Here is a 10,091-nt window from a genome sequence, read left to right as displayed (position 1 = left end):
CCTGACACCCCCGGGCTGACAACAGCCCACATGTGACAGCAGTGGCCATGGGGAGGGTGCTGGCACCTCCTGCCCTGCACTGGGCTTTGCTGAGGGGCTCCCTCCTGGCATTCCCTGATGGGTGTGGGGTGTGGTGGGGGGCCTGGGTTAGTGGTGGTAGGAGCTAAGTGGTGATCCCCCCAAACTGGTTTGGCTTGTTTCAAATGCTCCCTCTCAGCTTATCTGGCTTCAAAGGGCTCCTGCTCCATCCCACGCACACAAACACGCTCGCTGCAAACCAGGGGGAGCCCCCTGCATCCCAAACAATGTCTGTGCCCCCCAAACTCTGCCTCTCCTCCATCTTCTCCTTCTGACACCCCCAAACCCTCCCTGTTACACCCATGGGTGCCCCGAGCTGGCTGTTCAGGGGGATGTGGTGGGAAGGACACATTGGATCACGGCCATGGTGGCGGTGGGGATCCCTGGGGACTTTTTGCAGCAGCACGAAGGCGGCCAAGACGTGGCTCTGCTGTGGGGGATGCTCCCCCCGGACCCCTGGCCGTGCTGAGCATTTTGAGGAGCCCCGGTGAGCCCCGAGATGGCAGCCTCGGCGGGGAGGCGAGCGGCTTCCATGCAAAAGCCCTGCGAGGAGACTGGTTGGGCGAGGTGCGGGGCGGGCCCGCACGCCCCACGCCCGCCGCAGACGCCGGCGCCCACCCGCGCCCCGCAGCACCCAGGGGTGCACCTGCCCGCCCGAGGATGCTGCAGGACAGCTGCCCTCCGGGGCCACCCAGCCAGGTACGTGCCGTCCCCAGCGCGGCCATCCTCGCCACTGTCCCCACCGTCCCCACGGCGGGTCCCTGGGGAGAGCCGGTGTCACTCGCCCTGCCACGCACCCTGTCCCCTTCCCCTGCCCGGGGTGGTGCTGAGGGTCTGGGGCTCCGACACGTGGGTCTGGCGGCTGCCCAACAGCGGCCAGCTCTGCCCAGGAGGCTTTTCCCTCGCTCCGTCCCTCGCTGTGCCTCGCTGTCCCCAGCGTGGCTCCTGGCACGTGCGCGCTGTCCGGGCTGCGCGCTGCCACCGCGGCCGCTCCCGCCCCGACACCGACGGCCCCACGGGCACGGCCAGCCCGGGGCACCGGGGCATGGGGACACGGGCCCCCGGGGCTGCTCGGGGGGTGGGAGAGGACGGAGCGCTCCCAGGAGCCGGGGCTCCCCGGGAATGTGGCTCTGTCACCCCGCGGGGGAGTGACAGAGGTGACTCTAGGCTGGGGGTGGTCAGCGGCCGCTTTAGGGACCCCAGATTGGGTTAATTTAACTCCGTGTCACTCCAGCTGCGGTCGGATCCCCTCGGGAATCCCTCAATTTTGCTTCAAACGTTTTCTTTTTGCTGATTTGCTGTTTCTAAGCCCCCTGGTGTATCCCCCTCCTATCTGACCTTCCCCAATTAACGAGCTGCTTGATGAGGCAAGCGCTGCCCATTCCTGCTCCAAGCATTCCTTGAATCCCCCTGGACCCCCGATTTTCCATTTGTCAGCTGCTGGGCAGTGTTATGCTGGGGGAACGCGGGTTTGGGAGGCAGGCAGAGCTGGGGGCAGGTGGGGGTGCCAGTGGGCTCAGGGCTGTCCCCGGAGCCCCTCTGTCCCCCGGAGTTGGGGGGCTGCTGGGATGGCCCCGATCCCCCGGGATCCTGGCACGGGCACGGCGGGCAAGTGTCGGCTTGCAGAGGGAGCGATCCACCCCCTCCGCCCCTCCGCCCCTCCGCTGCGGGGGGAACCCGTGATTCATCCGGGCTCCGAGGGCTGGGAGCGCCCGCCGAGCGCTGCCAAACCCCGTGCGCCCGTGGGGTGGTGCCGCGCTGGGGGGAACCTCGGGGGCTTTCCTGGGTGCTGTACCCCAAAAGGCCCAGGCCTGGCCCATGGGCAAACACGGGGGTCCCACAAACCCCAGAGTTGGGGAGATGGGTTGCCCCCACGTTGGTCCTTGCCACATGGGGATGGTGCCACCAAGGGGGATTGTGGGGACTGTCACCCCAAACTGCTGTCCCGCAGCTGTCGGCACCCCGCCCCTGCCGCAGCTCCTGCTGACGGCGGCACATTCCTCGGGGACAGCCGCCCTTTTCACCCGCCACTGAAGCGCGCACGGTGTCACCGCCGGGTGTTGTAAACCCGGCCCAGCCCGCAGCGCCGCTGTCACTGCCGCAGCGGTGACGCCAAGCGCTGAGCCAGGGCTGCCCGCAGAGCCAGACCCATGCTCACCCCAAAACTCCCGGCCGGGGACACCGAGCCACCGTGACCCCGAGCAGGGGCTGGGAACGGCCGAGCTCGGTCGGGAATGAGCCGCGAGCCGGGGCTGTGGGCAGCGGGGGGATTTGGGAGCTGACCCCGAGCACGGCGGGCTGAGGGGACGGGGTGTCCCCGCTCTGGCTGCCGTGGGGCGGCTCGGCAGGTGGGGCGAGGCTAATTAGTACCTGTGGTGGTGGCAGCGGGGCCTGAGTCACCGCGTTCGTCACCGCGGGCCCGCGGCGCTCTGCCGCCCCTTTTTTATTATTGTTGTTCTTTCATTCCCCGGCTGATTTGAAAAGCAAAGCAGGGAGGGCCCGGCCAGGAATTACTGCAGGGAGCCCCCACTCCAGGCTGGACCCCTGTGACACATTGGGGTCCAGACCGCTCCTGGAGAGTGCCTTGAGTGATCTGGGGGGGTCCCTGTGGAGGTGGCCTGGGGCTTTGTGGTCAGGGCTGGTTGAGGGGTCTCCCTGGTGGTCTGGGACACTCCTGGGAGCCCGTAAAGGGATCTGGAGCTCACTGGAGTGACAGTCTGGCGGTCTAGAGCTGGACAGAGAGGTCATATGGGGATCCAGAGCACTCTCCTCAGAGGTTTCCTGGGGGTCGTGAGCTCATTGGAGGGACATTGTAGGGATCTGGGGCTCAGTGGCAGGGCTGTGTGAGTCTCTGGAGATCAGCAGGAAGGTTCTCCAAGGATCTGGGGCTCTCCTAGGAGAGCACATGAGTCTCCAGGGCTGACTGGAGAAACAATGTGGGTGTCCAGGGTTGAATGACAGAGATCAATGGGGAGGCTTTGTGGGGGCCCAGGGCTCTTCTGGGGGGTTTCCTGGGGGTCTTGGGCTCATTAATGAGACACTGTGGGGATCTGGGGCTCACTGTTTGGCTGCCCAGGAGTCAGGGGTTGACTGTCTGAGGGGATCCTGGCTTTTCCCAAGGTAGGACCCCCAGACCCCTGGACCACTCACCTCCCCCATCCCCGAGGCCACCCCTGGCCACCTCCACCTGTGGCGGTGACGATGGCGACGCTGTCAATGGTGACAGTGGCCCCGGTGGGGCCCCCTCCTTTTCCCGGCGAGGCGTGGCGGCGGGGCGGGACGGACGGGCCGGGACGGAGCCTCCCTACGGCTGGGGAACGCCGGAACGCCGCCACTGCCGCCGCTCACCTGCGCAGGGCGGCCGGGCTGGCCGCGACCCCTCGGCACCATGCAGGAGACTAACGCAGCCTTCCTGCTGTCGGCCCTGCAGCCCGAGGCCGGCGTCTGCTCGCTGGCCTTGCCCTCGGACCGGCAGCTGGACGAGCGTGGCCGGGAGGCGGCCGAGGCCCAGCGGCTGCGCAGCGCCCGTGTCCAGGAGCAGGTCCGCATCCGCATGATGCTGCGGGGACAGGCGCCCGCCCGCCCCGAGGACCTCGCCGACGGCACCAGAGGTGGGAGACCCCCCCGGAGCCCCTGGGAACACGCGGTGGGAAATGGGGGGGGGGAGCCCCTCGGTCGGAACTGGGCTCTGGGTGCAGTCTGCCTGCGGGCTGGGGGGTGCCCCCCACCCTGACCGAGTTCCCCCAGTGTCCCCGAGCATCCCCAGCGCTGGGACCGGGGGTAGCTCAGCCCCGGCGTGGGCTCGTTTTACCGCACTCAGGGTCCTGCCTCAGTTCCCCCAGCTGCCCTTGGAGGCCTTTGCGCTGCTGGGGTCCCACGCCCCGCTTTGGGCTGGCAGGGGGGAGGATTTTCCCGCCCTGGCAGAGCCCCCCCAGCCCTGAGCGGCGGCGCTGGCCGGGCTCCAGCTCCTCCATTTAACGTCTGCGCCGGCGGCCTCCGCCCTGCCGCCCCGCCCGGCACCGCCGGGATTCCCCGGGCCCGACCCCCGCGCTGGGGACCCCCGTGCTGGGACAGACCCCTCTGACACCCCGAGGCTGCCCCAGGCGTGAGTCACGCTCCTGGCACCGCCAGCACTGGCGGCGTCCCTCTCCCGTCCCGTCGCGTCCCGTCCCGTCCCTGTCGTATCCCGCCGGCGGCCCTGGGGCGGTGGCAGGGCAGATGGGCAGCGTGGGGTGCCGTGGGGGGCTCTGGGCTTCCAGGTGCCGTTCCCAGGGCGGGGGAGCCGGGACTGGCTCTGGGGGATGCCTAGGCTGCTGATCCAGCCGCGGCAGGGGGGACCGGGCTGCGCCGCGGCGTCCCCACGAAGGTGGCAATTAGTGCCCTCGCCGTCGGGGCACGGGCAGGGCGGGGAGGCCACCTCGGCTCTCCGTGGCCAGCGGGCAGGTGAATGCGGCCTCCTCCCACCCCTGTGTCCCCCCAGCTCTGCTTGCGGTGCCACGGTTCCCGCAGCAGGTCCCCCTGGGATGAGCTGGGGCGATCTTTGATCTGCCGATCCCTTCCTGCCCTGCCCGTGCTCACTCTGCCTCCTCTGTGGCTGTCCTGCAGGCGGTCAGTACAGCTCGACCCTGCGCTCCTCCTTCAGCTCCCGCTCCCAGAGCAATGGGGTGGACGCCAAGGCCTCGGTACGTACCCACTGGGGCTCTGTCCCCTGCCCACCGCTTCGGCTGTGCTGAGGAGAGCTCTGTGCTCCCCTGGTGGAGGGATGGACTCCTAACCTTCCATTTTTTCCCGCTGCAGCTGTACCAGCCGCTGGCCAAGAAGGATTTCGGCACGCTGCGGGGCAGTGGCTGGTCCTCACGCTCGGCCGTGGACCTGACCCCTCACAAGCGTATGGCCACCATCAGCAACGGGGGCCTGCCCAAGGGCCGCGCGTATGTGCCCGGCTACGCGGCCTCACAAGCCGCCACCTCGCCACGGCCCAGCTCCTTCCACGAGCGCAACTTCCACTGCCGCCAGAACCTGGACACGCTGTCGCTGCGCTCCCTGCGCCTGGCCGACGGGCCCGTCCCGCTCGCCGACGACCGCTACAGCGTCCTGTCGGAGCAGCTGGACGCTCCCGGGCACCGGCAGCTCTACAAGAGCCAGGCCGGCGGCGGCTTCGGCCGCTCCTTTGCCTTCGAGCGGCAGCTGAGCGGCGGCACGGCCGGCAAGGCCACCTGTGACTGGCTGGACGGCGCCGAGGGCCCGCCGAGCCGCACCATCCGCGCGCCCGCCATGCGCACGCTGCAGCGCTTCCAGAGCAACAACCGCTCCCGGCTGAGCGCCGGCTCCTTCGGCACCATGCCCACGGGAGGCGGTGGCGCCTTCCTGGGGCTGGGGGAGCACAGCTCCCGCGCCCCCTCCGTGCGCAGCCTGGCCGAGTCCGGCCACCACCTCGGGGAGCCGCGCGCCATGGAGATGTACAACGGGCACAGCACGCTGCTCGGGCACCATGCCGGAGGGTGAGGGCTGGGGGATGCTTCGGGGTGTCCTGGTCATTGTCCCCACGGCAGGAGTGTGTCCCACCCTGCTGGAGGAGGGCGAACCCTTCCAACTCCCACTGGGCACAAGGGATGTTGGGAAGAGGGGTGGGATGGTGGGCGCAGCTTGGACCACCGCAAAGGCTGACCTCCAAGTGTGTCCTGCCCCTGATCCTGGCTCCTCCATGGACACATCCTGAGACATGGCAGGAGGATGATGCTCTTCCCGCTGGGAACGGAGTCCCGTGCCCAGAACACAGTGGGAAGGGGATAGATGGGTTGGTTGGGCTCTATGGACATGGGGGACACAGTGGGGTGCAGAGGTGGAGGATCCTTTGGGATGCTCTGCTGGGACTCACCTGGCTGTGGTTCCAGGTTTGACGACATCGACCTGCCCTCAGCAGTGAAGTACCTGATCGCCAGTGACCCCAACCTGCAGGTGCTGGGCGCTGCCTACCTGCAGCACAAGTGCTACAGCGACAGCAGCGCCAAGAAGCAGGTGAGGCCCTGGAAGGGTGGAAGCAGGGGGTTTCCCAGCGGGAGCAGGGGGTTTCCCAGCCCCTCTGACACCGCAGGCAGGTGCAGGGGCTGGAGGGAGCCCTGGGAACGCAGCATGTCTGATCCCCCGGGCTGTCCCCCAGGCCCGCAGCCTGCAGGCCATGCCCAAGCTGGTGAAGCTGTTCAACAGCCCGAACCAGGAGGTGCAGCGCCACGCCACCGGCGCCATGCGCAACCTCATCTACGACAACGCCGAGAACAAGCTGGCGCTGGTGGAGGAGAACGGCATCTACGAGCTGATGCGCACCCTGCGGGAGCCCGACGACGAGCTCCGCAAGAACGTCACAGGTTGGGGACAATGGTGGGGTGGGCAAGGGTCCTCCTCCCCCAGGAGTGGCTTCTGTTCCTCTGTGAGTGCAGCTCCACAGGGATGATCTCTTTGCTTGGTTGTCACCACCCCCGTGGGGAGGGGAGTTGGGGTGGATGTGCTCTCCAGCCGTTCCAGTACTGAGGGTCCCCCTCTGTGCAGGGATCCTGTGGAATCTGTCCTCCAGTGACAACCTGAAGGATCGCCTGGCCCGGGATACACTGGAGCAGCTCACAGACCTGGTCCTGGTCCCTCTCTCTGGGCTGGGGGCCTCGGGTGTCATCCAGCAGAACCCCTCAGAGGCAGAGATTTTTTATAACTCCACAGGCTTCCTCAGGTATCTCCTCCAGCTCCTCCCACTGGGAGTGAAGTTTTGGAGGGAGGGAGAGACAGGAGCACTGTCTGCAGGGTTTGTTTTTGGGCTCAGGAAGGGGTGGCTGTGGGGGATCCCCTTCTCTCCATGACAAAACCCTGTTCCCATGCAGGAACCTGAGCTCTGCCAGCCAGCAGACCCGGCAGAAGATGCGTGAGTGTCACGGGCTGGTGGACTCCATGATCCACTATGTGAACAGCTCCCTGGAGGTGGGGAAGTCGGAGGACAAGGTGAGACCCCAAAGTGGTGCTAGAGGAGCTGAGGTGCTGCTCCCCACCCCATTGTGCAAAGGCACATCTTGGTGTGCTGCTGGGAGAGCCAGCCCAGTTCCTGGAGTCCACCAGCTGGGCTCGCTGGGCACACCCAGCCTCATGACTCTGCTGTAGAGCCCCTGTGCCAGCGGAACACACCCTGCAGGTGGCCCAGGGATGACACCCTCGTGTCCCCTGTGCCCCCCAGAGCGTGGAGAATGCTGTCTGTGTCCTGCGCAACCTCTCCTACCGCTTGTACGACGAGATGCCCCCGTCCTCGCTGCAGCGCCTCGAGGGCCATCGCAGGAATGCCGGCGGCACGGTGACAGGGGAGCTGGTGGGCTGCTTCAGCCCCCAGAGCAAGAAAGCCCGGGAGGTCAGTGGGGGCACATCCTGGCCCTGTCACCGGGGTGGGGCTGGCACTGGGAAGCGCTGGCAGCAGAGGTGATGCCAGGGCGGAGGTGGACGCCAGCCTTAGCTGGTGGGTGGGACACATGGGTGAGCTCAGCAGAGGGTGAATCAGGTGTTTGGGGTGAATCAGGTGCTGAACCCCCGCTTTTCCATACTATGGGGCATGGTGTAGCCAGGGTGACCTGCCAGCTCCCTGCCCAGCAGTTCAGGCCAGGCAGGTTTGGAAAAGGCAACACTGGCAGTGAGAGACATGAGGAGGGGACATCCCTGGAGTCTAACAATGCCCCTGTCCCTCAGCACTACCTGAACGCGGACATCGTCACCTTCACGGAGGTCTCCAAGGACCCCAAGGGCATGGAGTGGCTCTGGAACCCGCAGATCGTGGGCATCTACAACCGGCTGCTGCAGCGCTGCGAGCTCAACAAGCACACGACAGAGGCGGCCTCGGGTGCCCTGCAGAACATCACGGCTGGGGACCGCAGGGTGAGCCTGGGGACACCGGCATCCCACAGCCTGCCCACCATGGCCTGCCCACCACAGCCCTGTGGGAGGGGGGCACCTGGGCAGGGCTCACCCCAACCTGCTCCCAGTGAGTGGGAGGAGGAGGAGCAGGGGGCTGGTGGGGTCTCCAAGGGGATGTTTGCCTTGCAGTGGGCGGGGGTGCTGAGCCGGCTGGCGCTGGAGCAGGAGCGCATCCTGAATCCCGTGCTGGACCGCGTCCGCACCGCTGACCACCACCAGCTGCGCTCCCTCACCGGCCTCATCCGCAACCTGTCCCGCCACGCCCGCAACAAGGACGAGATGTGTGAGTGCCAGGGGTCAGCCAGGGCTGGGCGGTGCTTCCCAACCTTTTCCTTTGCCTCCCGTTATCTCCAGCCACATCCCAACTCCATCCTGCCTGCTGCATCCCCCCATGCAGCTGAGCCTGCAGGCTGTTCCGTTCCCTGTTTCCAGACGTCGCTCTGTCCCTCCAGCTCTGGCCACCAGCCCTGATGTTCCCTTTGCCCACAGCCACCAAGGTGGTCAGCCACCTGATCGAGAAGCTGCCGGGGAGTGTTGGGGACAAGGCCCCGCCCGCTGATGTCATCGTGAACATCATCGCCGTGCTCAACAACCTGGTGGTGGAGAGCCCCATGGCCGCCCGCGACATCGTCTACTTCGACGGCCTCAGGAAGCTCTTCTTCATCAAGAAGCGACGGGACAGGTGGGAGCTGTGTGTCCCAGCTCACACCCGGCCTCCTGTCCTGCTCTCCTCTCCCTCCCTGCTCCAGCACAGTGGAAGAGGGTCACAAGTTTCCTTTCCCAAGCCTTGGTGTTGGGAGTCCCCACCCTAGCTCAGAGTGGCCTCGTGGCCACCTGCCAGCCCTTTGTCACCCCCTAAGGACACCCCATCATCGCCTTAGCTGCCTTTTCCCATCAGAAAACCTCTCCCTATTCCTGTTATTGTGGGATCCAGCCATTCATCTCCTGCCTCTCCCCACTCTCACCAAGCCCCAAATCCCTCCAGACCCCTCTGGGGTGGTGTCCTTGAGCTGTCCCATGCTCAGTGGTCCCCAAAACATCATGGCATCCTGTCCCTTTCCCAGCTCGGACAACGAGAAGTCCTCCCGGGCCGCCGCCAGCCTCCTGGGAAACATGTGGCAGTACACCAAGCTCCACCGGGACTTCAAGATGGTACGTACCCATTCCAGAGCCTCCCGCTGCCAGTGGGGGGATCCCTAGGGAATCGAGGCCAAGGAGATTCATCCTGGAGAGCCTCACCACCCAAATGCTTCCCAGGATATGGTGGGGCCCCACTCCACACCTGCTTTTCTCCAGGTGTGGGGCCATCCCAGAGCGTTGTCCCTGTGCTCTGGGTGGGGTGGGGACACTGTGGCCCATCAGTGCCGGAGCACAGGGGCTCCCTGTGCTGATGGGGCTGTCTCCTTGCAGAAGGGCTACCGGAAGGAGGACTTCCTCAGCCTGTGAGGACACCCTGGGAGCTGGAATGCCTCGCTGGGATGCTCCGTGCTGCGAGCCATGCCGTGGGGAGGCTGCTCGCCACCAGACCCCCACTCTGTAGCCTAATCCCTATGTCCCACATGCCTCCCCCCTCTGCCAGGTCCCCTTCCCTGGCTGGGGGACACTTGTCCTCCCTCCTGCCCAGCCTTAAACCCAGCAGCTGCTTTTGGCTCTGCTGTGGGGCACCAGTTAGGAGGGAGCTGCCCCATGGTCCCCATGCTCAGGCAGCTGTCTGCAAAACTTGGCTTGTCCTGGCTTGACAGGGGGGCAGGAACTGTAGGGAGCTGGGAAGGCTCCTGTAGAGCGATTCTGGGGCAAGGGGGCTTCTGGTGGAGCTTCATCCCAGCTCCCTGAGCTGCAGGGCCAGGGCTGTCCGTGCCCTGTGCCAGAGCGGGATGCGCTGCAGGTTACACTTTTGTTCTGCCCTGGCTGGGGGGGGGATGGAGCTTTGCATGGCTTGGGGGCTTGGAGGGCTCTGAGGTGGCTTCCCACATTTATGGGGTGGCACAGCAGCTGCAGGGAGCTGGGAAGGGACGCTGTGACAGCGCTGCATTCCCCCTTTGCTGTGGAGGGTGGGCAGGGGGTTGTGTCTG

The 10,091-nt window shown here is 66.3% G+C and overlaps 1 protein-coding gene across 2 annotated transcripts; it reads left to right on the top strand.

Annotated features, from left to right (window-relative positions):
• Positions 1 to 728: 728 nt before the first annotated feature.
• Positions 729 to 9,917, top strand: PKP3 (plakophilin 3). 2 transcript variants are annotated; one of them, XM_059474538.1, is made up of 14 exons: positions 729 to 777; positions 3,509 to 3,689; positions 4,684 to 4,760; positions 4,876 to 5,579; positions 5,973 to 6,096; positions 6,239 to 6,443; positions 6,625 to 6,799; positions 6,948 to 7,065; positions 7,295 to 7,462; positions 7,795 to 7,980; positions 8,149 to 8,302; positions 8,509 to 8,701; positions 9,084 to 9,171; positions 9,430 to 9,917. In XM_059474538.1, exons 1-14 carry the CDS (start codon positions 739 to 741, stop codon positions 9,463 to 9,465), a joined length of 2,448 nt encoding a protein of 815 aa, XP_059330521.1. In that variant the 5' UTR covers positions 729 to 738; the 3' UTR covers positions 9,466 to 9,917. The 2 variants fall into 2 exon arrangements, with proteins under 2 accessions (XP_059330521.1, XP_059330520.1); XM_059474537.1 differs by lacking the exon at positions 729 to 777 and having other exon boundaries at positions 3,454 to 3,689.
• The last annotated feature ends 174 nt before the right edge of the window (positions 9,918 to 10,091 follow it).

Source organism: Ammospiza nelsoni, chromosome 6 (assembly GCF_027579445.1).
Source record: "Ammospiza nelsoni isolate bAmmNel1 chromosome 6, bAmmNel1.pri, whole genome shotgun sequence".
Classification (NCBI taxonomy): domain Eukaryota; kingdom Metazoa; phylum Chordata; class Aves; order Passeriformes; family Passerellidae; genus Ammospiza; species Ammospiza nelsoni.
This window is presented reverse-complemented; position numbering and strand designations above follow the sequence as displayed.

Coding starts and splice junctions, on each gene's coding strand:
- PKP3 (XM_059474537.1), top strand. CDS start 3,467: ATGCAGGAGACTAACGCAGCCTTCCTGCTGTCGGCCCTGCAGCCCGAG. Junction 4,761..4,875: donor GGGTGGACGCCAAGGCCTCG/GTACGTACCCAC, acceptor TTCCCGCTGCAG/CTGTACCAGCCGCTGGCCAA. Junction 5,580..5,972: donor CTCGGGCACCATGCCGGAGG/GTGAGGGCTGGG, acceptor CTGTGGTTCCAG/GTTTGACGACATCGACCTGC.